The sequence below is a fragment of the Astatotilapia calliptera genome, chromosome 2, assembly GCF_964374335.1.
Source record: "Astatotilapia calliptera chromosome 2, fAstCal68.1, whole genome shotgun sequence".
NCBI lineage: Eukaryota > Metazoa > Chordata > Actinopteri > Cichliformes > Cichlidae > Astatotilapia > Astatotilapia calliptera.
In genome coordinates this window covers 10318803-10346692 of record NC_137423.1, presented here as the reverse complement: position 1 = coordinate 10346692, position 27890 = coordinate 10318803, and the positions used below count along the sequence as shown (strand labels likewise).

General features: G+C 53.2%; 1 protein-coding gene across 1 annotated transcript; it reads right to left on the bottom strand.

Annotated features, from left to right (window-relative positions):
- Positions 1 to 1207: 1207 nt before the first annotated feature.
- Positions 1208 to 26823, bottom strand: LOC145420638 (uncharacterized). Its single transcript, XM_080290056.1, has 5 exons — positions 26820 to 26823; positions 26577 to 26658; positions 17629 to 17746; positions 3465 to 4046; positions 1208 to 2585 (listed from the first exon to the last, which is right to left on the bottom strand). Exons 1-5 carry the CDS (start codon positions 26821 to 26823, stop codon positions 1752 to 1754), a joined length of 1620 nt encoding a protein of 539 aa, XP_080146182.1. The 3' UTR covers positions 1208 to 1751.
- Positions 26824 to 27890: the final 1067 nt, after the last annotated feature.

Below are 27890 nucleotides of genomic sequence, written 5' to 3'. Positions count from 1 at the left end.
TCAACGAGCGTTTTATTTCGATGTGACATATGAATTAGCCAGTGTGGTTCCTATACTCTACAACAACAAAAGGTTCACACAGTCTATCGTTCACCTGTAATACACTTCGCCCTGCACACGGACCATTTCGCCCCCTTGTTGTAACTCTTCTCTGGTGTGACACAAGGAAAGCATTGCGGACTCGCTGTGTCCTGCGGTTGGTGATAACACAATTGCCATACTTTCAAGCAAGCTGCTCCTGTAGCAAGCCTATATTATGTTACATTTGCAAAAACATTAGACCGCCAGGATGAACGCCAACATGCTCAGGGAGGCTATCACAACGGAGCCTCGTGTGGATAGCGTAGAACACGAATATGCACCATCTCCGTGCATTGCGGACTCGCTGTGTCCTGCGGTTGTGGGAATGACATGACGCGGGATCTCTGTGAGCTCCCCGTTCATTGTGGACTCGCCGTGTCCTTCGGTCGTGGGGTCGAAATTGCGCGGGATCTCTGTTGAGACCGTGAGCTCTCCGTGCATTGCGGGCATGCCGTGTGCTGCTGTTGTGGGCATGACATGACGCGGGATCTCTGTTGAGACCGTGAGCTCCCCATTCATTGTGGACTCGCCGTGTCCTTCGGTCGTGGGGTCGAAATTGCGCGGGATCTCTGTTGAGACCGTGAGCTCTCCGTGCATTGCGGACACGCCGTGTGCTGCTGTTGTGGGCATGACATGACGCGGGATCTCTGTGCGTTCTCCGTGCATTGTGGACTCGCCGTGTCCTTCGGTCGTGGGGTCGAAATGGAGCGGGATCTCTGTTGAGATCGTGAGCTCTTCGTCCATTGTGGACTCGCCGTGTTCTGTGACTGTGAGGACGATAAGGCATTCAAGCTTTGTGGGGTCTCTGAGTTCACCTGTCAGAACCATACACGAGTACAACCCTGTGTCAGCCACACTGACGTTCCTTACAATCACAGAAACGTTTCCGTTGTTCATGGATGGGTCCATCAGCCGCACTCTGCCGTGGAAGTCTGCGTGTTGATTGGTCTCCCTTAAACGCTTATTCCAAACGTGAAACACGTAACTGTCATCGGCGTGTCCTTCCTTTGTCCACAATGCGATCAGGTTGCCGTTGGTACGCCTCAGACCCTCACAGTGAAGAGCGACATCTTGTCCGCTCGTCGCGCTTACGTGTTTGGGATCTGATGGCAAGAAAAAACATTTGAGTAGTCACACAGCGGGGTACGATCGAAAGGTGACAACCTTACTTTTGGCGTGCAATGGACAGCGTTCAAGCAAAGCAAAGGCAAGAGTGTGCAATACAGGCCATTGCACTTAAACATTGCAAGTGACTACATACCTGTTGTAATGAGAGCCGTAGCTAGGGACAAGGCGCACAGTAACATCGCAACACGGCAAAAACACGAAAGGCGTAACGTTGCCATATCGTTCCCTGTCGATTCACCGAGGTTATTGTTAACGTGTGATACTTGTGGCTCCTGTCTTTGCCGTTCGGAATATATGAGTCTTAATAATCCCCCTCCCCTCCCCAACCCCGACCTAGGTAGTTCGGGGTTGGGGTAGTTCGGATCCCCGACCTACAGTCAGACACACAAGCAAAAAAAAAAAAAAAAAACAAACAAAAAAAACAAACCACACAACAAGACCGACCGATGTGCTCAACGAGCGTTTTATTTCGATGTGACATATGAATTAGGCAGTGTGGTTCCTATACTCTACAACAACAAAAGGTTCACACAGTCTATCGTTCACCTGTAATACACTTCGCCCTGCACACGGACCATTTCGCCCCCTTGTTGTAACTCTTCTCTGGTGTGACACAACAAAAGGAAAGCTGAAATCATGTCGTCTCTGGTGTACTGACCGTCCACGGACCTTTTGCCGCCCGTGCTCACGACATCCAAGCCCTTCTGTGATTTTGTTATGGTGACCATGGACATTTCCTCTCTCAGTTTACCCAGTAGCAACTTGCCCTGCTCCGCGTGCATTTTGTCCGTCAACCTGTGATCCGGTAACGATATCACATCGTGCGACTCCAGCACGCTCGAGGTGATAGCTGTGGGGAGATTGCCACCCCTGCGAGATCGCTTGTACATGCCCACGTTCATAGTCGAACCCATTCGGTTGCTGGAACCGGCACCCTTGGTGTAGCCCATAGTCATTTCTACAGCGTTGGTCTTCTTCGTGGCCTCGGAAAGCACGGCCCAGCCTAGAGACATCACGGTGTCGCAGTAACAAAGCGCACCCTTGCATATGCCGGAGACCGCGCTGAGCACCATGTCGAGTTTGGTCTTGGCGCTGACGTGTTTCCCGAGCATGTATTTGTTGTTGACGTGAGACCATTTGCTGTAGAATTTGATCAAAGACCCCGAACCCAACAGCGATTGTTCCATCAGGTTCTTCACGTCCACGAGTGCGTTGACGTACGTGTTTTGTTCGAATACTATAACCACAGGAACTTCCTTCCACATGACTCTGGGCATGAGCACCTTCAATAGCCTGACGTGAGCGCACAGCAGAGCCGAGTACACGCGAGTCACTTGATCCAGGTCCGCTATTTCCAACTCCTCTAAGCCCACCACCTGTAAGGGCAAAGAAAAAAAAAGAAAAGGACATCGACACACACATCATTGTCGGTCTGAGTAGATTGCGGACACACAATGTTTTGCGATACGTGTGAGATGTGCAGAAGAGACATCCGCCAGTTGCTCGCTGCTCCGTGGGACTATGTGATATCGCACTACGAATTCATGATCGTGTTCACCGCCTACCGCCGCAACATGACGTTCTACTCTAACATGGACTTGGGACAACTTAAGACCATGTATGCTCAACTGGTCTCGTACTCCCCTGCCAGGATCCTAGTGATCGACAAATTGGCGTCTACGTACAAGGCGCAGCACCGTCACGCCGCGGAGCTCGTCAGGCCCACCGTGCCTTGTACGCTGTCGGACGTTATAACCCTGGCGTTGGGCAACAGAGTGCCTAAGCGGTTCGTGCACGTTTGCATAGCCCAATGTAATTTTCTCAGTTACGACAATATGACATTGGCGTCTTTCGCGTCCGTAGAAGGCATCCGCGGCGGTGCTCTGAGATACATGGCTGTGTTACAAAGTCAGGGAGAGCGGGGGCGACGCGATCTGCACGTAATCATTTCCACCGCCATCACGGGGTGGATGATGAGATTGGCAGGTTTAGAGTGTACGTGCGGAACGTGGGCTCAGGTGATGGACATGGTGTCGTGCTCTACTGCGGATACCGAAACCTCGCTGACGTTACAATCGGAGGCCAGGGTGACCGCTTACATTTGTACACTGCTAGACCTCCACGCGGACGACTTGCCTCAGGGCGACACACAGGGAGACTCGCGACGACGACAACAACAACGGGCTAAGGTGGATTACGACTACGTGTTCGACGAACTGCTCGTGTCGGGCTTGTCAGCAGACGACCGCACTCACCGCCAATTGTCCGCCGCTTAGCTCCACGGCGCAGCACACTCCGGCGCAGGACTTGGAGCCTCCGCCGAACGTGGGGTCCATGCATATGTAGGCCCTGGCCACGCTACTCTGGACCATGCGTTCCAACTCCACGCAGTTGCTGGATAGGAACTTGTTTATGATACAAGCCTCGAACGGAGTAGTCGTGTCGCTCTTGGTGTCCGAAGAGGACGTGCTGCTGCTACCCGTCACCTCGCTCTCGAAGCCCCTAGGCACAATTATGTTCATCAGTTGCTTCAGATGGCTGTCTACGGAAATGTGCTGTGGACAGTAGATTCCCATGCAAACGCAGGTGGAGTCCGGGTCCCTGGCGTGGTGTTTACATTTGAAGCTCTGCGATACAACGTGATAGGCGGGTTCCCCGTCGTCCCCTCGGATGTCTGCTACTTTATTCAACCAAGGGGTGTTGTTGACGTGACTGGTGATGTGCACTTGTTTACGTCCCCTGAACGCTATATTGGGGAGAACGGCTAGTAGCACTTTGGAGCTGACGAATCCCACCTCGTCTACCAAGATCAGATCGGCGCTCTGGCCCCTACTCGCCTGTAACGAAAGCACAAAAACACACGGACAAAGTGCGATCAGAACCAACTGCGCGTCATCGCAATCGCGGCGAACGTGCATGCAACGGTCACAGAGGAATCGTGACACAAGACAGGAGGAAAAAAAAGGACAGGAAAAAGAAGGGCAGACACACAGAAGACGGCGATGGGATCGAGGGATCCGGGTGCGAATCTCCTACCTATGGGGTTAATAGACGATCCCCAGTGGGTGAGCTATTGCGTCGAAAACGCATGCACGTTCAGCAGCAGCGAGGCCCTAGGACACGTGTGTCACGATCACTGTAGTAGACACGTGTGCTCCGGCCCGGGGTGTACCTTGGTGCGCGACATGGTGGACTGGACGAAACGTAAGAGGTTGCCTCCGCCAGAGTGCCCCGTCGAACAACTGCTGGTGTTCCGCAAACCGCAAGTGGAATTCAGAGCCTCGTACCACATGCCGTCCAGGGACCTCAGCCTGGAATTGGGATACGGAGGCCTGGAGTACACGTCCGGACAGAACACAGCGCCGCCTCGTAACACGGACCTGAACCAGATGATTTTGACGGCTTCGTTGCCGGTGACGGTGGCGCTTTTCGCCACGCTATTGACCCGGGAGTTTTCCGACGAGTACCGCCATGTACATTACGATAGAGGGTCAACCAGCACCTCTATCGGAGTGTTGTGCTCGCCCTGGATGGCCATTACCCTGTCCCTTGCCAAAGAGGTAGCATTTAGGTCTGCCTTTCCGCTGAGGTGCTCGAGGGAACATCTGAGCGTAATTCGCGACGCGGCGTTCGGCAACGCCGTGGCCGTGTCGACTCTCTTCGATTGCAAAGAAGGTAAAATCAACCGGTTCATGAGAAAACTGGCCGGCAAATACAATGACAAGCACGCAAGTCGCACCGGGTTCTACACGATGGTGGCCATGGTCTCCCTCTGCCTTTTCCCGTATTTAAAGCATCGTGTATTGGGTACTATGTTCGACAACAGAAATCTGGTGATCATGTTCTTTGACAAAACTACAACTAAGCACAATCAGTGGTCCACTTTATCCACGCACGTGCATCGTCACGCCAACGACGCGGCGTTCGCCAAGAGAGTGCATCTGACGAACCCGGACAAGCGAAAGAGGCTACCTACCGCGGTCAGCGCGATCTTGGATACGTACATTTCAAACGCAGTATTACAGCAAGAGATGGACGACAGAGACCTCGCAGATGGCGGACAATGCAACGACCCACGCTCACAGCACACGGAGGAGACCGCGGAGAAAGGATCCGTCTCCGACCGTGCTACCGAGCGGCAAACCAAAAGGCTCTCGTCGAGAAAACGAAAAGGCCCGTGTTACGGAGGATACTACGAGGACGAGGGCGAGCGAGTTGGACAGAAAGTGACAGTTACGCGTCGGATGCTCGACCTACACACGCCGTGTTAGAGTTCACGCCGTATGTTATGTAATGTCATGTTACGTTATGATGTTTACCCGATGTGTGAGCGAGTGAGCAAAAAAAATAAAGCATCGTGTCATGAACACAGACTGGTGTCTTTTACTTTCTTTGTTGTCTTTATTGTCATCACCATTAGATTCATATACATGTTCATATACATGTTATACAGTACAACAAACAACAATTCCACCCTTAGACATGCACACAGTATGTATACATATTGGGGTGGTATGCACAACGGCAAAATCCGTGGGGCTCACGGGCCGCATCGGCCCGTCCTCTTCTTTGGCCGTCTTCTAGGCGTTTTGGCAGCCGACACCGGCCTTTTCCACTTCACGGTGTTTTTCATTCGCTCGGTCGAAGGTTTGCGCCTCCGTCTCGACTGTCTCGATTCTTCGTACTCGCGCCTAAGGTCTTCGATGTGAACGGCGTGGTCTTCCGCCAGCGCCGCGTTGTGTTTCTCCAACACGTCTCGTTTCCATCTCATGTTCACCAAAACGGTCAGAGGCATGTAGCCGCATTGAACGAGTGTATCGTAACAATGTTCGGGTTCTGACATCGATATCTTGTCAACAAAGTCTTTCTTTAGCGCAATCCCGCAACGCAAGCAGTTCCAGAATGCGTGAGAAGGGCATGTAGGCCGAGGCCCAGGGCACTGAGCGTCGATCGCCTGCTGCTGCGGCCGGCGTTCCGCCGGACACTCTAATCCCGACGTGGTCTTGGTCGAACACGTAGATTCCGTCGGCGTCCATCTCGTCGGGCGAGTCCCCCATGCGCACGTGTCCATGGTCCAGCTGACGAAGCGTGCAATACGCCGCGATGTGCGAGAATAACCAGATTAGAGCCGACACCTTTCTGTTATAGTTTGTAGGATTTAGCGTTTTTCGCAATTGCAACTCCAGGGCCGCGTCCAGGGTCGACTCGACCATGAGCGAGCGCTTCACCGATAGCACGTTCTTCACCAGCATCGAGGCGCTTTCCACGGGAAAGCCGGACGCCGTCAGGTGTTTGAATAGCACGACTCTGTCGGCCACGCATCCGTACCTGGGGTTGTATCTACGCAGGGGTCCTATCATCGCCATGCACACGTACGACAGTAGCTTGTCGTTGTTGCCGGTCGTCGAGATGGACTTTAGATTCATGCGGAGGTCCTCCGTTTTCACGGACACCGCGGTCCTGTCCACGGGTGTCAGTGCGTAGTGGTCCGAGAGCAGCTGCGCTCTCTGTCTGCTTCTGTTCAGCGAGCCGTAAAACCTGTACAGCGACGCGATGGGATAGGCGCTCAGATACCGAGGCGTCTCGAGTTCCCGGAGAGTTCGAGTGTGCAAGCAAAGCTGATGGAATATTTCTTTGCCCATCGTCTTCTGTTTAATCGTTTCGTCTCGTCTCTTAAGCATCGCTATCTGCTCGACGAACTTGCCCGGGTTCGCGACGCGCTCGCCCTCGTCGGCTCCCTGATTTATGAACATGGTTCTACGAGGTCCCAGGCGGCACATTTCGCCGTTTCCGTCGATGTGAAAATTCACGTTCGCTTGTCGCGCCTCGTCCCGCGCGTAAGGTATGTGTTCGTGTCTGAGCGTGAAGTGACAACAGGAAATCTGCCTCCTGACTTGCTCCCACGAGTCCATCGTGATCTCGGTTTCAAAATAGCACTCGGGGCACTCTTTGGTGTCCACCGACAGTTCTGGCATGAACGGATACCGTAGCATTATTATGAAAAAGCCCTGTAACAGGTCCAGCGTTGCCACGGTCTCCTCTATAGAGCAAGTCACAAAGTCCCGCAGTAAAGCTCTGTAGACGTCCACGGCCGCCGACAACGTGATCGGTTGAGCTTGATTCGACAGCATGAAGTGAGATCTCTCTAGCGCTTGGATCGTAAGCCACAGCGTGTACTCGCCGACTTGTTTATCCGTCGGTTGCTCCGGAGTACGCGCGGAGGACTTGGGTTCGCTGTAGGACGAGGTGAAATCTATCAGCCTGGGGTCGATCGTTCCCGTTATTCTGCCTCGACAGGCCATGTCGTAAAGCTCTAGCGTGGTCGACGGAGCGTTCGAAGCGCACACTCTATCGCCCCCGGAGCCAACTTGTCCGCTATCGACAGTTTCCTCTCCCACTCGGCGAGACACAAACTCAGGCCCATCCATCTCGGGTCTCGCGAACTCGTAGGGTGTTTCACGTCACCTCGTTTGGCGAGATGCGGCCAATGTTGCATCAGTTTGCTGTACAGAGACACGCCGACACGGCATAGGAAATCCGTGGGGCACGGACAGTTGCTGAACCTTGCCGTTATAGCCCTACTAGGGAGAGCCACGTTTCTGAATTCAGTCTCTAGCGTTTCGGGTAGCCGCTTGAAGGAGTACGCCGCAATTATTCCCCTTTGCTTAATACGAGGCGTTGTCACCACGACGACACGGTTAATGTCTCTGGCGATTGCTAGGGCTTGCTCGCGACCTCCCGGCGTAACAACTGCGACGGTTCTGCACGGGGTGCGGGCCATTGGTGTTATGTGATGGGATACCGCCACGGCGCACAGGGCTAGATTCAGCACATTGTCAGCCGCGGCATCCGAGTGCGCGATCCCACTCTCCTTCGCAAACACCGGCGTTAGCCCGCATCCGTACATCAGAACGGTGTACAAGTCGCAGGTGAGAGATCTGTAGTTGTACGGCTTGTAGAACTTGATCAACTTCCCGTCCTCCTGCAACTGCACTACTCCCGCGTAATCCTTGTTGTGGACGGGGTCGAAGAACACGTGTCCCTCGGTGGCAGGGGTAGCGTATGTAAACTCGATGGCAATGTGAGAGTTGAGTACCAGCACACCAGCTGCAGCCTCGTCGTACCACTCGCAGCCCAACGTCACCGAATCCGAGTCCTCGGGCCTCGGGTCTGCCCGAGGGCGACCGTCGGAGTCCTCGCTTTCACACGATTCGCCTTCGCTGACCGAAGAGCGCTCAGTCGTTCTCGCGAAAGATCTTTTGTGATCTACCGAATACCAAAACCTAGCTTTTTTGGGGACGAGCATGCCGTCCGAGACGCACCGTTGCCACCTGTGTATTTGCGTCTCGTACTGAGAATGGACAGCGCCGGCGTCGCGAACGGGAACCTGCGTGGGCTCATCGAGCCCAGACTCCCATCTGTATTTCAACTGAGATACTTTGAAACAAAAAGCCGACGGGTTGGTCTTAGACCAGGGTATAGGTCTGGCCCACAGTTCAGGTCCCCGTATCCCCTTAGGCACATTGTGGAATTCACAAAAACGCTTCAGTGAACGATCGCAGTAAATGTACACTCGGTCCAAGTCGTCGCCGGTTTCGGCGCCGTGCGATGCGTTGTCACAGTAGAGAGTCTCGACAGCTACATGCAGTCCGGCTTCTCTCTGTTGCCGTGAGAGCTGTACGCTTTTGCGATCCGCGTGCAACACTAGGTTACCGAAGCTGTTCACCCTCTCGGTTGCCACACCGTTAGCGAGCATCGCTTTCACGTCCGATCTCTCGGCGCACTGAGACGTACAAGATACGATGTAACTGCTTCTGCTGGACTTCAAAACATCCACCGCCGCGGGGAGGGTATGCGTCCACGGCTTGGTGTCACGCTCGGCTTCTGGTGTAAACACGGTCACGTTACGGGACCTAAACGGCCCCGCGGCTCTGGCGAACCAAGCCACAGAGCGTTGAATGTACGCGTAAACTCCCTGGCGAAAGCACCTAATCTCCAGTTCTTCGTGCACGGTCCCGGAAAGCATCACACGAGCCAAAGCGTGAACGAATTCCGCGGCTGAACAAACCTGCGCGTCAGAAAACAGAAGGCTAGACTCGACGGCCGTGTCGCCGGTGCCCAAAGGACGGGCGTACCATTCGTTCGAGTGTACTATCGTTACGAGGTGCGCCGCGGGAACCGTGGATCTTTCGTCGAACGCATCCAGCGCGTGGTTCGATACTGTACAGAGACCCGTGGACCACAGCTTTTCGGCAGGACAGGCCATCACGCGCGAACACAAGATGTCGAAGCCTCGCCACACGAGCGGGTCTTTGAGCCGAGCCATCTCGGAATGTAACTCGATGCGATCCAGCGCGCTGCCCTCGGATTGCAACGTTGCTGCCACTCCGTTGCAAAAACGCTCAGGTGGCGCTCCGCATAGCCATCTGATAGCAGCAACGCCTGAGTCCTTAGGTCCTACGCTGACTAGGCTCTGAGATACAGGATACTCGTTTTCCCAGTCGCGTTCCACACCGCCGCGGTCGCGGCGCTTGACAAAAGTCCATTGCGCGCATACGAGCGAAGACCACGCTCTTCGCTCCACACTAGATACCTCCAACGGGTCCCTGTAACCGTTCCGCATGAACATCTCGTCGAGGACGGCGTGTTTAGGCCTACGTCTTATGGGGTCTTGTATGACAGTAGGATCTGGCCAGTCGGGTGTCTCGTTTCTCAGTACGTCCGTCCTGTACTGCGAGCTACTGTCCACTATCACCGCGACCGATTCCAAGTGTTGCACCAAAGGACCCTCGCCTTTGAGGTAGAACAACGGCGACTCCGAGGCGAACGCCACGGTGTGGCCGTCCACAACAGTTATACCCGGTAACCGCTTGACATCTGAGGATGTCGTCGTCAGTCGCAGAAAACGCCACGCGCCCAAGCTAGTGGTGACTTTCCCCGGGAAAGCGTCGACCTGTTCAAATTCAAACACCGGTCCTAGGGTTCTGGAATACGCTGCCCGAAGCAGCTCTTCTTCGTCCCCGCGAGGCAATAGGCCGCAGCCGTTGTAGAATTCCGAGCAGAGCAAAGGCGTCGGGTTGCAACATCTCGCGAGTAGCGTGGCCAATCTGTGATCTTGGGCGCATAGGAAAGCGCCCACCGTGTTGGCTCGCAACATGCGAGAGTTTGTCTCGTCCGTGCCCCTGGTCCATACCGACGCCCCCCTGTGCCTACTCAGGATTATCAGTCTATACGAGGGAAGGCAGTTGACCCTGCAACTCTGAGCCAAATGACTAAGAAGCGCATACACTGGATGAAGCCGGCCTCTACCGTGCACCACGAATTCGTAATCGAGCACGATGTCCCCTACTCTCATGTCGGGCACGCAGGGATGCACCGATCTGTAGAAACACGTCAAACACGCACTGACGTCGAAGTTCCTTTTAGCGCCCGCCGTTTCGGTCACCCTGACGCAGTGTCCGAGTAACACGGCCTCGTCCAAACAGGCCTCGTACGCGCAACCGCACTCGCCCACGGATCTGTCGGCTCGGGCCATCGCGTGCCGTCCCGGTTGGGACTTACGGGACAGGTGGAGTTTGTATTCGGCTAGAGGAGACGATAGCAGCTCCTCTTCCTCGATCCTGTCGCGGTCCGAGTCCACGGCGACGTGGATCAAAGGGAAAAACTCACCGTCTCCTATGACGGCTTTCTCCTCGCGTACCCCCGGAGGTTTTCGTCTCTTAGCCGCCACGATCCATGACATCGTCTCTCGTCGACACGCCGACGGATCGTCGCATTCTTCCGTCTCTACGTCAAATAGACATTGTTCGTATTTCGCGTGCGCAGACTTGAATAGGCGTACGAGTCTTTGTTCCTCGTAGCCTCTGGCGGTGTCGCTGCATATAGCTTGTTCGATCCTGGACATCGTCACCTCCGGCGGGCATTCCGATGCGGTCTGTTGCGCCCGCTCGTACGGGGATGACGGGGAATAATTTAGTTGAAAGAAGAAACCCGTTTGCTCCATCAACGGAGCCGGTAGGCCGTCGGCGCGACTCCCGTTGAGTTCGATCACACACAGGTCGTCGCTTAACACCGTGTCTTCACCCAGCCATTTGGGTCTTGGAACGACCCCCTTTGTCCGAGGTATGTGGAGCACAGCTCTCCCGCTCCCGTGCTTCTTGTGAAACACCCCACACGCTCTCAATATCTTTACGTTCAAAAGACCCAATGTGCGTACACCAACGGTCACACGTGCAAAGCACTTGCTGTCATCAACACCATGGCCAAATAACACACAGTGTCCCGTCGGAATCATGTGCGATCCAAATCTCAGCTTTGTTGTTGTCAAAGGTAGAACGCGATCCGACGCTCTGTCCTCATCGCGATCCGTTGCCCCCTGAGCGTGTTCGGCCGTTGTAGTAGTAGTAGTAGTAGTAGTAGTAGTAGTAGTAGTAGTAGTAGTAGTAGTAGCGTCTCCGTTTTCTTTGCCTTCAAAGTACAGTGCTTCTTGTGCGTCGAGCAAACCTTGCTCTATGTCAGGTGCCATTGGTCTTTCGGTACCCGGCACATGCAGTCTCACGGTCGAAACCAAAGGCCTGGGGTTAGCGGATAGCATCTTGCGTAGTTTCATCAAGCTCCCGTGCGATTCCACCCTTAGTTCAAACGTACTGTCGGTAGGCAGGACAAACGAGTCGGATAACGACAGATAAGTCGCCGTGATAACTTTAGCTTCGTCTAACTCTACATTCCAGGCAAAGAGAAGACCAGTCGGAGTGTTTGACAACTCTGTGTTGTCGTTCAGAGTCAGGCCTCTGAACGCAAGAATTGAATACATGATAGCAATGCAACTGGGAATCTCCAATCGTTTCTGGGTTACAATTGACATAGAGCCTGGCAACAGGCACACCGCGTGGTCAAACGCATAACCGCGAAACCCACGGCGTGTTGTTGGTGCTACACGATTGGAAGGTGTAGCTGGGAACACGCGTAGCGTTGCCACTTTAGCCGATGTGCCGTTGGTACACGTGGGAGCGTCACCGCTCATCTGCGCAGTGGATATAGCAAGCGGAGGCACGCCCGTGACTCCTCTGCGTATCACAAACGAAGAGTAATTGCACGAAAACCATTCCGTTACACAACCCTCGGGTACGACAGAATCAGGGCAGTCTGCGGTCCGGTTCGTTTCCAAACAAGTGTCCTTGGGCACGACGATGACAGCGTCTCGTAGTATGTGTCTCAACACTACAACTAGCTCGTTTTCGGCTACGATCGAGAATCCCGCCGGCACCCTGACCATTTCCTCTAAACACATAAGGCCTCTCTGTACACTCGACGCATCCCCACGCCGACATTGATCGACGTGCCCTATGTTTGGCTTAACTAGGGTGTTGTCGGCAGCCCGCAACGGTTGTATGCTTCTCAGGTCCAAATCTCGTACTCCTTCTGGTATGTTGCACCGCAGCGTGAAAGCGCTCCCGAGCTCCGGATCGCCTAGGGCCAAAGCGCACAGTGTCCGAATTGTATCGGTTCGACAAGAGCTGTCAAACACCAAACACACCGACGTGTTCCACGAGGCCACCATCATATACAGACACACGCCGTCTGCGGTGTACACGAACTCAGAATCCATTTCCAATCCACGTATGTCTTTTTCCTTCACTGTGAAATACGCATCCCACGAGATACCGACAGACGGCTCGTGAAGGGACCGATGCGAGCCGTCACATAGGACCAGAGACAAAACCGCTCGATCGGCACGCTTCACAAACGCCGCATTGTCAAACAGGACTGTGCTCTCCTCAAAACGAGCGCATTCTTCACACGATAATTCTCTGGTTTCGTAAGGATCTGCAAAGTTGTGAAGTCGCACAATGCGCCCGCGGTCATCCGCCACGGTGTGGGTGCTGCGGGCCGTTCTCGCTTCGTACAGCAGCAATTCGTCGCTAGAGAGCACGGAGCTAGACGAGCGTATGTGTTTGCTGACATAGTCATCGTAAAATATTTTGCATCTAGTTAGAAACCTCGCCATCCAGATGGGATCTAGCTTAGGGTACACGGTGTTATTTGGTCCAAACAAATGTGACAACTCTTTGTCGACAAGCTGTAGCTTGCCTCGCTTTAGGCACGTGTACACATACGTTATGTATTTATCATGCATACGAGGCGGCCGTTTGTGGGGTCTGCCGTTGTGAATGATCACAGAGTTGTGTTTCGTGTCCTCCGGCAGGTTATCGCTACCATCATGACCGAACCTACGGGCGTCTCCGCTTCTCTTTGGAAGCGACATGCTGATTTCGACTACTCCGGGTCGCTGCGACCCTTGCTGTCTAGTGCAATTGATGCTGTGTTTCATAAATACAAATTAGCGGTTGAGGAAACCGCAGTGTCAATAACAGACGGACAATCGCCGGAATGCGAAGAGTCTATGACATTTAGCAACCAAGGGTCTGCTCATGATGTTGATGTTGGTGATGATTGTGATTATGATTATGATGACGATGATGATATGAGTTCAGCTGAATCACACGGGCAGCCAAACGCAAGCGGACCGTTTCTCAATTTTGATGACAGCGACAGCGACGTAACCATGACCATCTCGCCATCCGAACTGCATCATCAGCCGGACAAAAGTGTGGATCGGGACGTTGAGATCGCGTGGCAGCCTGCTAAGTGGCCACCAGCCGATTTACATAACACCTCTAGCTACCACAGAGAGCGCAAGTCAAACGACGAAGTAGCGTGCCACCGGTGTAAGGCCTACGATGCTCACTGCAAATCATCGGCTGAAAAGTACAGGAGGACGTTAGACAACTACACGAAAACCGTTTCAGAACTCATGGCGGGTTTCAAGAAAGTCTTGGAGAGATACCCCGAGCTCAAAGTAGACTGTAGCGATGAGCGTCTGTACTACATGGTGCAGGCGGCCTTAGGTCGCAATAACCTAGTTCGAGAAATGGTACGCTTATCCGCGACGAGAGCTGCCTGCTCGCCAAAGTCCTACGGCGAGTCTACGACGGCTGACATCGCCGCGGTACACGATGCCCTGAACATCTGCTACAACGACGCAGATGCGCTCAGGTTGATATTAGACAGATACGCTGATCTGTATGTGCGATACATACAAGTTTGGCGCGAAATGTGCGCGAAGGTGTCCAAAGACATCACGGTGATGGAACTGTTGAATTACACCGAGGGAAGACCCGGTGTTGAACACGGAGAACCCTGGTGTGAAGCCAGAGCGTACATACGCCGCATAATCGACAGGTCGAAGCGCCTGGCGCCGCGCTCTGTGGCTGATTACTGCGCTGAGAAACTGAACGCTCTGAACCTCAAATTGACACGCGTTCCCCGGGACCAGGGTGTTCACAAAGAGGATCTCGAAGTACTGCTGGAAGACATGCGACAGAGACTGGACCTGGATGCGAAACAATGCGCCTCGGATTCTCACATGTCTGACCTGTACTTGGACGTTCGGAGCGACCTCGCGGTACTAGACACGTTAGTTGGTGTGGGATCGCTCTCTGCCAAGACGCTGTTACACGAGAGACATTTGCTTGTGTGTCAGATACGCAAATTGGTGAAAACTCAGGGTTGCGTTCAATTCCACTGACCGAAATGCCGCAGTGGAAACGCGCCCTGTGAGTGGAAGTGCGAGCGGTACTGGAGATCACGTTACCGACATGTACTAATAACCCCTCTGTTGTATATGTGATTGTTTAAGGCAACGATATCATGGACAGTCAGTGTGACTACTTGGTGTTGGATATACCTAAAGGGCCAAAGGAGGATGATGATGATGATGATGATGTGGATTGTGAAGTATGCAAAGAACCGATACGACAAGGGTTTTACGAATGGAAAGGTGGGGCGATATGCGTGTCGTTGGACCAAGCCACAGCCGGAGCCATGGTACCCTACGTAGATGCGGGGATCAGCGAGCACGCTTCTGGTGAGGCAGTGGCGAAGTCATCCACCACGGCCGTGTGGTACGTGGCGGACAGCACTGTGGTTGAATTGAAAGGGGACATACATCTACAAGACATACCACCCAACGGCACCTGGTTGTCATCGCCCGAGGAATGCTTGCGTTCGATTCTACGGCTACGGGGCGCGTATTTGGCATGCATCGCTCTGCCCGAGCTTAACAGAATGGTGATAGAGCAGAAGAACGACGACGGATTGCTAGGCTTGATTCGCGACTACTTGGCGGACACTGACAATTTATCCTGGGCCGTGGATTTGTTCGGTGCGTTCGCATGCGATGCCATGCTGGCTCCCGTGCTGCATGTGATCTTGCGATCGAGCTGGGTGAAGGAACGCAAGGACACACTGGACACTAACAACGATCTCAAGTTAGGTTGGGCGCAAGAATTCTACGACTACAAATGCGTTGCCAAAGACGCCAGAGGATGCCCGATGTTCACGCATCTGCGTGATTGTGGAGACGCGTGCGGCAACGAGCACACGGCGATCACACGCCTCGTGCTCCGCTCAATGAGACTGTCGGGTTACACGCCTTGGTCCGCTGTGCATGCTGTCCGCGTAGCAGAGGTTGCTATAGCGAAGGTAAAGTGTCGACTGTGCAGAGCTCGTCTTCTGGCCTCCTGTGCGTTTCTAATAGAGTGTGCCGCCGTAGAAGCGTCTGGGGAAGGCGATTGGCTTGTGCGAAACGAAGCCGTGATAGAATTATGTTGGATTCTGTACGGCATAAACTTTGGAGAGTGCCCCGGGTCCGATGATGAAAACTTAAAAAACTGGGCCCTGGCTACGGTGGCGCATTCCGTGGGATACCATGTGTACAAGCCTCGAGAGCAACAGGACGCAGAGGCCCTGGTGGTTATGTTCGCAAATGACCACGTATCTACGAGAGCACGCGAGATGTCCGACGAATCGCCGCTGCCGCCGCCGCCGTCGTCGTCCAGTCAAGCGTACGAACCCGACCACGAGCTCGAGAGTAAAATACGCGCAAACGCTAGATACTCCACTGGCGAGAAGCTGTCGCGTCGCACAGATAAGGTAACGGAAGAGTTATACGCCGACATATCCACTGCAGTGGATGTGATGGACGTGGCTCCGATTGCCATGGAAGCCAGAGCGCAAGACCCGGAGGACGTGACTTTAGCCATTCTGTTGTGTTTCCCCAGAGTCGCGGAAAACGCGATAGATCAACTGACGTTCGAGCCGCCTGGGAGAAAATGCTACACGACGGAGTTGTGGCCCGTGTTTGTGAATTCCACCAGGGCTTGTTACCAGTTATTTAGAGCGCTGGCCATTCCGGTCGCCCCGAGCCCGGCGTACTTACTTGAACTGTTGGCCAGGGGCTGGAGAGGCCTACCCGAACGCACGCTGCAACGGTTCCTGCCCATGACAGCAGGCCCGTGTTGGCACGTGGATCGCAAACACTACGACGTTTACTTCTTAGGTCCACTGGGGAATCTCGTGTCGTTGGGGGTGATGACGGAGAGCGACAGAGGGGCGATCGTCGAAGCGCTTCACCGCGGACTCGTGCCCTGCTTTGCAGGTCGAGGCGATAGCTCGTGCGATCGCCTCTTGAGCTCGACTTTAGCGCTGAGCTTTGCCGCGTGCGGGGTCACGGCGCTGTCTCGGTCTAGCCAGGCCGTCGCCTCGGCTCTTGCGTGCGACTTGGTCTGCGTTACTTCGGGAGGACTGTTATATTTCGCGGCTTGGTATCTCATGGTGTATCTATCGGCTATATACGCTCACCCGACGTTACGGAGCAAGTTGTTACAGTCGGGGTCCGACGCCGACAAGTGCCTGTGTCGCACGTTTGACATTTCCGACGCGGCCGACTCAGTCGTGGAGTACAGGAGCGGGGAAATGTCAAAGGCCACGCGCTTGGTGTTTCGGGACATGCTCGCCGAACACACCCGCCTCAGACTGGTGCAGCTTTACGTGCCCGAGATGCTGACACAGCTGCCTTACGTACGTCGCACGGCCCTGCTACCGGCAACCGTGAAGATGGCTATAGAAAGCAGAGACCGTTGGTTCGCCGAACATCACGGCCGAGCCAGTCGACGCGAGGCCGATGCTACTACGGGGCCTAAGTTCGAGTACCTGGGTAACATAGCGTACGGTCTTCACAGCAGCATTAAGGGCAAACTGAGCGCAGACACAATTAGACCCGTGGCGACGTCGCTGGTGGACGGCACCGTCCGAGACTTTGATTTGTGGTGCGATTCGCTATTCGTGTACAGTAGTAGTACGGACCACGGTGACACAGAAGAATCGCTCCGTGGCACACTGGAGGACGGTGACACTACTTTCACGGATGTTGCAGAATCAGTCGACGAGGGTCTCGTGTCGACACCGGACAAGCCGATCGACGAGACGACAAATTCAAATACAACCACCAGTGAGGAGACTACACATCAACACGATGTTGACGTCGAGGTGGACATGTTGACAATGGGTGTAGCTAACCTTAGTGTGTCCCAGGGCGTCGTACCAAGACAACACTGTGTATGCAAGGGACTTGTGGTCGACAGCGTCGAGAATCTGGGGTTTGACGAGGAGGACGCGTTCTTGGCGAAGCTGGCCCCTGCGAACAAAGAGGAGTACACAGTAAATGACGATCCCGTGATAAACAATCCCTGCATGACAAACATAGGTTGGACATCATACAGTGTACGGGGGTCCAAGGACCACCACGACGTGAACGCCGACAACATTTATCCATGGTTGATACAAGCGTTATGGGTGCTCACGACTAAACGGTCCCATGCTACTAGCGAGCCCAGGACACCAGAAACGCTCGCAGTTATGGTACATTTGATAGTGAAAAGACTCCCAAGTCAACACAGTACGCTTTCGGTGTGCAACGATATTGTGCAACTGCGTGAAATCTGCGACAGAGAGCGTGAGTTTGTCCCTATAACGGCTATAGTCGGAGGTATGTTTGGGCTGAACATCCAAGTGATCGCGCACGGAAGCGAATACAACGTGTTCAATCCGCACTATGTAAACCGGCCCCACGGTGCGTTGCATTTGACCCAGCGCGGTTGGTGTGTCATCAGCGATCAACCTACACCACGGGGATCGATACCCGTGGGTGACACCTTGAAGGAATATCTTCGCTTGAATGACATTGCAGTGAAACCGGTGAAAAGCGACGGGTACTGTGGATTTCACACCGCTTCGGTGTTATTGGACCTGGGGCTAGAATGTTCATTCGAGGCACGAGATATATTGGTACGAAAAACGGCGGCTCATATCTTTGCGCAAAGAGCGCAGAACCGAGAATTTACAGTGTACCTTAATGACAATAAAGTCGACGGTGAAAATGCTTTGTACACTCTGCTTATGACACCGGAGAGATGGCTTTCGGTGGATGAAGTACATTTCATCTTATTAGCCCACGGGAAAAACTCTCTGTTCATAACAAAGAACTCATACCCTCTGTACAGCGATGAACATGTTTATTTCCACATTGACAATAATCATTTCCAACCTATTATTAGGGCAACAATGCCCTGAGCGGTCCTTGAATGTACAATAAAAAAAAAAAACCAAGCACTCGTAGACATACAGCAAATGTAATCTGTGTGTGTATAATAAAGAACCCTTGCCCTATGTACAGAGATGAACATGTTCATTTTCACATTGACAAGAATAAAAATCACTTGTGGATATATATATATATATATAGCAAATGAAACCCAGTGCAGCAGGGACTAGTTGTGGCACTCATTAAAGCATTAAAGCAAACACACAGGCGTGCACGCGCATAAATTGGCATTCATATATACATGTACTGGTCAAAGTGAACAGGGAGACAAATCAGTCGTAATAAACACTGTGACGTGTGTTCATATAGTCAACACCGCAGTTCAATGCGTGCACGTAGCTATGATTGCGCTCAGTGTCAGGGACGGGCGATGCGGGTTGGGGAGGTTGCTCTGTTTCGAGGGAAGGTGGTGTTCGTGGTAGCGACACGGCATCTGCTCTCTGGCGGGATGCTCGTGCTTGTGACACGGCTGGGGTCGGTGTAGAAATTGACTTGCGGGGGGCTCTGCTTTTGGATGGTCTTGGCGCAGGAAGCTGTCTTTGAGCAGGAGCGGTTTCGTTGGGCTCACGTGCAGGAATCCTCGTTGTGGTCGAAGAACGACGCCGTGTGGTCAAAGAAGAACGTTGTTTATTTTTCGATGAATGTTGTGGGATCAACGTAGGCAGTGGCAGAGCGTCCGCTGCCTGTACCGGTTCGACTATTATGACCTTGTTCCACTTGACGTACTGATTGTGTATTTGCACATGAAACGGCGCAAACGGTGCAGACCGGCAGTTTGCCGTCGGTACAGTGAAAGGCTGATATGTTTCGCATTCACCCAGGAGAGACAATATGTGCACGTCCCGCACGTCTTGCTGTGTTAACTGCTCATACATACTATAGAAAACCTCTATGTCGCCATCGGGAACGTCGTTTTCGTAATCGTCGGGCAGGTTTTCCCACTGAGGTACAAATCGGTCGAGGTCTAACGTTCTGAGCGTGTCGGTGATGGCACGCACACCACCCGGCACTGGCGCAATGGGACTGTCAAAGTCCTCTTTCGCGTTCTTGCGCACGCAGACCTGCGAAATCAGTTTGGACGTGATGTGATCGAGCAGACATGCCAGCAAATCCACTTTGAAGCGCGCGCCGTCTCTCCATATCCTACCAGGGTGTAGTCTCAACAGGGGAAACCCGAGTATACTCATTGTGAGGATTTGTGCTTTGATAAGACAAGTGGTGACGTGGTACGCCAGCGTACACTTTTGGCTGTCGGTCATATTTGCCAATCCGTCTGGACTCCCTAAATTCCATTCGCCCACATGCTCCCCGACAAAGGCCCCGGTGACGCCTGTGTCCGTGAAGGGCATCTTCATGAGGTGCAAGGCGAATGTCCTTGCCACAAACGGGTGTATCTGCAACCGCGTGTGCATGTCCAGTACAGTCTCCAATAACTCTGCGTCTTCGGAGAAAATCCTGTGGATCAAAAGCCCGGCGACGTTCTGTGTAGTCAGTACGTGGCCCAAGTACAAGGCTTCTGTGCTCTTGATGTCGAGAATGGAATCTATTCTCATGCCGATCGGGAATTCGTTGACGTGTAGACACACGTAGCGAAACCCCCGCTCGGGTGGCTTCGATAGATCTACTGCGTAGTATACCCTAGCGCCCGTCTTGCAGTTTATTGTCACCGATGGTATATCCGATCGTGTGTAGGTGAATTCCTTCGGACGGGTAAATTTTCTCGTCAGTCTAGAACATACGTATATGCCCATAATGTAGTTCGAGTTGATATCCTCGACAGCTGTTCTGTAAACATCGGACGCCTGCTGAGCGTTGGCATCGCAACCGTGCGTGCAAACGACTTTCTCTAAGCCCACGGTGGGGTTGGTTTGAGGCGTGTCGGGGGTTTTCCTTAGCATTAGCTTAGTGGCATAGCCTTTGTGTTTCTGGATCTCGAAGGCTGTCGTGAAAGCCATTGTGAAGTAGGGCGAGTGCGTCGTCCCGTAGCGTGCATCGTTCAGGTGACTGTACTGCACTCCGTTAGACCTCCATTTTGGCACTTTATCTAAGAACCTCAGATCGGCTTCGGTTGTAGCACGCAGTACTTCTGGCTCGTCCGATGTGTATTCGCTTGGGTACAGGACACTGTCAGGTAGTTCGATCGCCGATGCGTCGTCTGTCGGCAGTGGATTTCTTTGGGCGCGCCGTGCACTGTCACCGCTCACAGGGCTCTCGAGTCGGACGTCATGTACGGCCTGGGTTGGCTGGTCGTCTCCATGACTCGGACCCGCTGGCGTGTCATCGCAACCACCCATCTGCTCACACTGTGGCGCCACCGTTTGCTTCTTGCGTTTGTCTGTGTTACTCAAAGCCAATATGTCACAGTCTTCGCCATTTCTAACATGCATTTTGTCGGCCGCTACATTGGGAAACAAGCTCGAGATCATGGTGTTGACATCAAAAGAGGTTACATCGTAGGGGTCTACCTCCTCGCCGTCTACCTCCTCGCTGTCTACCTCCTCGCCGTCTACCTCCTCGCCGTCTACCTCCATGTTCAGCATTGGAGCAACGATGTCGTAGGAATGATTTGTGGCGTTGTGCAGCATCAGCGTGGAAGCGTCTATAGTATCGAGATCCTCGATGTGTGCCATCAGCGGATATCCAGCGTTTAAATCATCGACGTCCGCCAGCGAGGTCCCAGTGTCGAACAAGCGGCTGTCGAATGAAAAGCTGATGGAATGGCATGGCTCGCTCGGGACAACGTTGTCCCCTATACTTGGAAATGTGATGTTGTGGGTGTCGTTGTTATGGGGAAAGTTCATTAGCTCTATGATGATGGGCTCATCGGTGTGCGTTTCAACATAAGACATTTTAGGTCGAGCGCTGCCGTTGTCCTGCGGATCGCTGCCGCTGTCAGGAGCCAAGGGCCTCTTACCGGGTCCGTGGTAGGCATTATTACTAGCTTGGCTACGACGGAATTCATGTCGGCGTATTATCATGTCGTTGGGCATAGACACACACATAGCATTCACTGTGAGTGCACTTGCCAGTCCTCTGAAACATTCTAGCACTCTTGTGCCAGGCCTGTGGATCGGCGCGGTGAGAGATCCTTCAGATGGCACGGTTTGCTTCGGTGGTATCTCGATGACGGTGACGCGGACAGGTTCGGTCAGGCCGATCTCCGACAGCCGATCTCTCATAACGCTGTCGTCCGTCACGCTGTCGCCCAGCCAGACATAGCCGCCGTCCACTATCGACATGCATCGGACGCCAAACGATTCGGGTTGTAACGCGTCCCAAGTGCTCAGATCACGGAAGCCTTCTTTGCACAAGAGTAAGAACTGCGACTCGATAGTATCGGCACTGTCCGACGCGTCACTACTCCACCAACTGTCCACTGCACTCTCGACATCACCGGTGAGGGGTAGCAATATCTGCACCATTATCCCACAACAGGCCTTCCTCAGGCTCGTCTCGTCCGCCGCACTGTTTACTGCCCTGTACATCTTATTCATACAGACATAGGGTAATAGAGACACGACGTCCCACGTGCGCGTGTTCACTAGCAACGTCTTGATCAAGTCTCGGTGGGTAGCATACAGTTGCCTGGGAGGCACTGTGTTTTTCTCGTAGATATCTCTGAAGCAGCCCAACACGCCCGCGGCAACCCTGTGCCTGGTCACGGGTAGAATGGGATTGTCGTTACAGTGTTCCGGCGACAGCCACGACTCGAGAGGAATCCAGATCTCGTGTAGTGATACAATTGCACGCAGCGACAGCACGGTGCAGTCCACAGACTCCTCCAACACCAGCGAGTCCAGCCTGGGGGCGAGCGGTTTGCAACACGGCAGCGACATACCTAAGGACTCCCAATCTCTGGTGTTGTACGTTGTCACAGTGGCGTCCAAGACTGTATTGATGTGAAGCTTAGGCACGGGTGTCTGTAGCGAATACACGACAGAGTTGTCGTTTGCACGTGCGACGCTTTGTAATGTCGGAGACGAACATAGCGGAGCGTTGTACGCGTCGTCCTCGCACCACACGTCGCGGCATATGCACGCACTCTTGACAAACGAGTAGAGGGGCTCCGGTGTTCTATCTGCAAATTTGTCGTGTACAGGGTTCCACGTGCCGTGGGTTGTGGTGTTGGGCATTTCAAGATAATAAGGGATCTTGAGATTCAGTACCTTAGAGCTTTGTCGGTTCGTGTATCTCCACCACAGCTTTAGGAAAGTGATATCCTTATTCTGTCTATCGTGAAAGGTCAATGGCGTCTCTCCGTGCCCGTACTTGCTGTAGATGACAAGCACCAGTTCCTGCCTGCTCGCCTGATCGCTGTGTAACACGTGTCGTTTGTTCTTCACTGACCCCAGAAACAACATCACAAAATATGGCGTGTGGTACACAGCTAAGTGTTCCAAGTGTTTCAGAGACAACTGTTCCAAATCCGACATCTCACACCACGGTCTTCCGTTCTCGATCCCGTAGGCGACGGTTCCGTCGGCGGTCGGGGCCATTGTCACGCCATTGCACAATGCGCATCGATTGTCAGTGGCTACCCCGGGAAAAAACACACTCAATTTAAGTTGACATTGATGAGTGCGACACGGTTTGTCTTTATGAATGTAGCAGAAATCACGATACTGTCCATGGTCATGGCCGCTGACCGCGGCGATGTATGACTCCTGGTAATAGTACAGATGGTTGAGAGCGTCTTGGGTCGTTTCGAAAGTCACGTCGTTGTGCAAGGCTCCAGAATGCAGCGCTTTGGCAATGCGCTTCCACTCTGTAACACCATAATCCTGTTGAGCCATGACACTGTCCTGAAATACAAAGCATGAAACAGTATGGACTAGATGATAGTGTGCTTTATAAATAGTGTATAGTGCTACCCCAGTCTTTGCCTGATGGTGTACTACCTCAGTCTTTGTCTGATGGTAGCCCCAGCAGTGGCAATTTATTCACACACACACACACACCCACACACACACACACACACACACACACACACACCCACACACACACACACACACACACACACACAATTTCCAAACGAAGGAGACAGCTTAGAGTATCGCACAATACGACGATCAAAGCCTGAACATGTTAAGCGAAGTGTCTGCGTCTGGTACAGTGTGACACAACATCATCTTGTACTGAGCGGTCTCCCAGTGGTAATACAGTGTGTGCTGAACGGCAAGGCCTTGACAGTCAGCGGCGTCTGTTTTGAGTGTCCATTCGATCAAGTCTGCCTTCATCTCATCTGTTATGTTCACGTCTGCGTATCTATCGCCACAAGTGTAAGGTGTTGGATGACACGAACCCATTGAGGGTAACGTGTACCAGACGTCGAGCGGTTTACCTTGACAAGGCGAGCCCATCCTGCTTCTAGGGCCCGTAACGTGGCCGATTGCGGCCGTAGCTGTGGCTAAATCGCCGGTGAAATGTGTGTGTGTGAAAAACGACATGCCGGCGCGAGGAGGCTGCGGTAAAACGCCGGTGAATGTGTCCATGTCCACTAGTATATACCGGACTCCGAGAGTTTCGGCAGTGTAGTCTACCATCTGCACGTCCGAGGGCAATTCGTTGGAGTGGCCAAAGAGCCAACTCAACACTTTGCATTCTGTGTTCTGTACATCGCCGTTGTGGTTAGACCATAAGATGGCTTTCATGCCTTTGATCCTGGGTATGGCGTGGACGCATCTCGTTCTGGTGTCGAACGCCTTCCACCGTAGGTCTAACACATACATCCTCTCTGTCCTGATGGCCACTTCGTAACGCTCGGAGGCTGACATGTATCCGGGTGGATGCACCGACTCCACGATACCCAACGCTGCGGCCTCTCCGAATATCCTATTGCCGTACTCGGGCGTGAGCCTACTCTGTTTGCGCATCACAATGTACATGGCGCTGTAGTTATCGCAGCCCGGGAACATGTCAATCGTTATGGCGTTCGGCAGCTCGGGGTCGACGGCTGTTCGGTTAAGGTTGAATTGTTCAATCACAGCTACGGGTCTGTCCACTGTGCAGCCAAAGTGCGTAGGCCTTCTTCTGTACACGTAAAGCCCCGGAGGCAGCCACTTGGATCTCTGTATCTGATACACAACCACAGCGTCGCAACACTTGGTGTAGTCCGTGCTGCGATGGTTCAATATCCATCTGTACGCTGTGACGACTTGGCTCATCTCGAAGGCCCATAGCGGCCTGCCTCCGGATCGCGCTCGATATGCTGCTGCTCTCGCGGAGACCCGGTCGTGTCTCACGTGATCGACTCGTCGCACTATATCACCGGCTTTGCCGTCTGTACGCTGATCACAAGGACAGCGTACCTTTGCCGAACCGGAGGTCCGCTGCAGCAGTACGTGTACGCTGTGAGCAAAGTTGAACCTGTGATCTGAACACGGGGCCACCGACATCATTTCAGTCAGACGGAAGCCTTCCGCCCCGGGGACGTAGACCATGTCATCTATCACAGGCATGGGCTCCAGCGACAGTGCTTTGAATAGAGCACAGCAAAGCCCTCGGTTCGCCATCGAAAACGCTTCGTTGTCCGCGACTCGGGTTCCAGAAGAGCTGCTGAGAGATTGCGAGACGAAACGCAAAGACGCTCTGGTCAGGTCTGTGTGCAAAGCTACGAACCTGTACAGGCGCGTATCTACGACGAGCTACAAAGACACGCGGAGCGGCCGACTGGGTAAACCCGGACACAAAAAACACAACAGCAATGACTCGAAGTGCCTAGTGTGTCGGGTGACCTTGGTGAAAAGCAGCAAAGACAGACACAGAGCAGGCGTCAAGCTTCGGTGTCCCTGCAACGTGAGAGTTTGCAGCATGTGTTTAGGAGGCAATCCTACATGGTACTTAAGTCAGCCGCACTTCACGTCGTGTGAGGTCATGTCGCGCTTTGTGTGCGGGATATGCTCGACCTTTCAGGATGCTGTGGAAAAAGTGTGCTGTCTTTGGCTCTGTGCCGGATGCTCGGCCGGGCGTAGCGCGGGCGAGCCTTGTGTCAAATGTTCACGAGAGACTACACGCGGCAAGCGTCGTGAAATGTGCACGTTGTGGCCAAAGACGAGATCTGCGGCGGACTGCCCGGCGGATGACACACGGCGCGTTTGCGACGTGAGCAAAGTGGACCGTTATAGACAGGAGATCAGACATCGTGTACTGCGCAAAGTGTCGCAAAGCAGACACATTTCTCCATCTGACATCAAAGTATTGTTTCATGACACGCACGCCGCGTCCGAGCCGTGTGCGTGTGATTCCACTCAGGGATCGGCTCTGTGCACAAGCTGCACTCCGGTGCTGACCATAATGGAACTGCTGGCTAAGAACCCCAAGCCCCTGATGGCGTCTCTCGCAGAGAGAGCTATACCGGGTAGAGCCCTCGTTCGACACACGTACAATAGAGACCTGTTACTGCAAATGTTAAACGATCAACGTTTGCCATTTTGTTCAAACGCACATAACTGCAAAGGCATGCTGGTCAGCGCAGCCGACGGCAAACGCCGGCCGCTGAGAGCGTTGATATCACCTCAAGCGTACGCCGACGTCGCGAGGTGTGACAACGACACCGCGAACACATATGGAGCAAGCCCTACGGCTTGCATATTGTGTTTGCTGTTCAACCAGTCGAGCTCTGTGTCACGCATGCTGAGCTCAGAATCACTGTACCTAGAGCCACCGCCAGCTGGACCCGTGTACTATTTCAACATAAAGTTGTCACCTGACGTTGGAATACCACAAGTCGACATTGGAGAATATCACAATTACACAGTGTGCTTTAAAGGCACGGCGTGCTGCTTCAAACCTACATTCTATTACAACTGGAGAGACGTGTTGGCTGCATTACGGATTGACAACGTGGGAAAGGTAACACTCTTACCTGTGTGTTGAACGAAGTGAAGCTCGACGGAATCCTGGGCTTGAACTGGTGTGAACTGGTGTGAACTGGATGAAGCGGTCTCCTGTGTGTGTATTCGAGAAAAAAAATCACAATCAATTACACGGTCTGCTTCAACACTAGGTTTACTAACCTGCTCAAATTTGCGTAACTTCCCTAAACCCAACACCCCCTAGAATTACTGGCTTTTTTATTTTCTGGTGCAAGTCCCGAAGTGTTAATCACCCATGCTGAGATTTTCACAGGTCGTCAGCTTGTTTCTTCTCCGGTTTTTTTGTTGTGCAAACCACCCATTATCCTTGAGGCCTGGCACATTTACATTTGCTCACTCGGAGTTGCTCAGATCCAAGGCAGGCCAAACCTCTGTGTTAAAACTTTCAGAAATGCCTGCCGTATCTATACAAAATATGCCACACATTCACACCTCCCTCGACTCTCAGCACAGATCTTCCATTGTGCCATGCAGGTGCAAGAGAGCTGCAACAGGAAGCGCAGCAGGTTTACCTGTGCGACATGTCAGAAATTCACCTGTGCCAAATGCAGGGATGATGGATACTGGGTCTGCAAACGCTGTAAAGTCTGAAACACTTGGAAATAAAACAGACGTGTGTACCCGTATATTGTGAATGTGTGTCTTTTGCATGTAGGTTGTAACACAGACGTTTGGCCTGCCTTGGATCTGAGTAAACAAATGCCAATGTTACACACACACACACACACACACACACACACACACACACACACACACACACACACACACACACACACACACACACACACAGCAAATCTGGTTCTCACCGACCCACAGCTGTGTTGCCGATGAAGAATAAAGCCAGCTGCTGACCTGTGTGAGTGCTACTATTGTTCTGAAACCATGGGCACGAAGGTCGCGGTACCTGTCAAGACATACGATGGTGATGTGTTCCTCGTTAAAGTATGCCCGAGAGGTACGGGTTGCAATACTCCTATAGATGACATTAACGTCAAGGGACGCGTGGAGCTTGGAATCCACCTCGACCTCTGTAAATCGGAAGCCTACCCATGTTCACTCGGGTGTGACCTCACCTCATTGCCGACCGACATTGTAGTGTCCACATGCAGTGGGAGTGTGCGTTTGGGAGACACGTACCACATTACGGCAAAAGGCGACGTTGTGGTGAACGACAACCTGGACTCGCTTGCAAAAGGCCCAGCTAAACGTGATGAACTGCGAGTGCACCTTAACAAGGACGAACGCTCCTGTGTCGTCTACACTGCCGGCGCGGACCCCGATCGGCGCGACCACGGCGTATGCAT

What these genes read in the sequence shown, in the direction of transcription:
- LOC145420638 (XM_080290056.1), bottom strand. An exon ending in TCACTTCGTTCAACACACAG is followed by an intron (nt 17,747 to 26,576) that starts GTAAGAGTGTTA and finishes CTTTGTTCGCAG; the next exon opens with GGGCCAGCTTCGCCAAGAAC. An exon ending in TAAGCGGCGGACAATTGGCG is followed by an intron (nt 2,586 to 3,464) that starts GTGAGTGCGGTC and finishes TTGCCCTTACAG; the next exon opens with GTGGTGGGCTTAGAGGAGTT.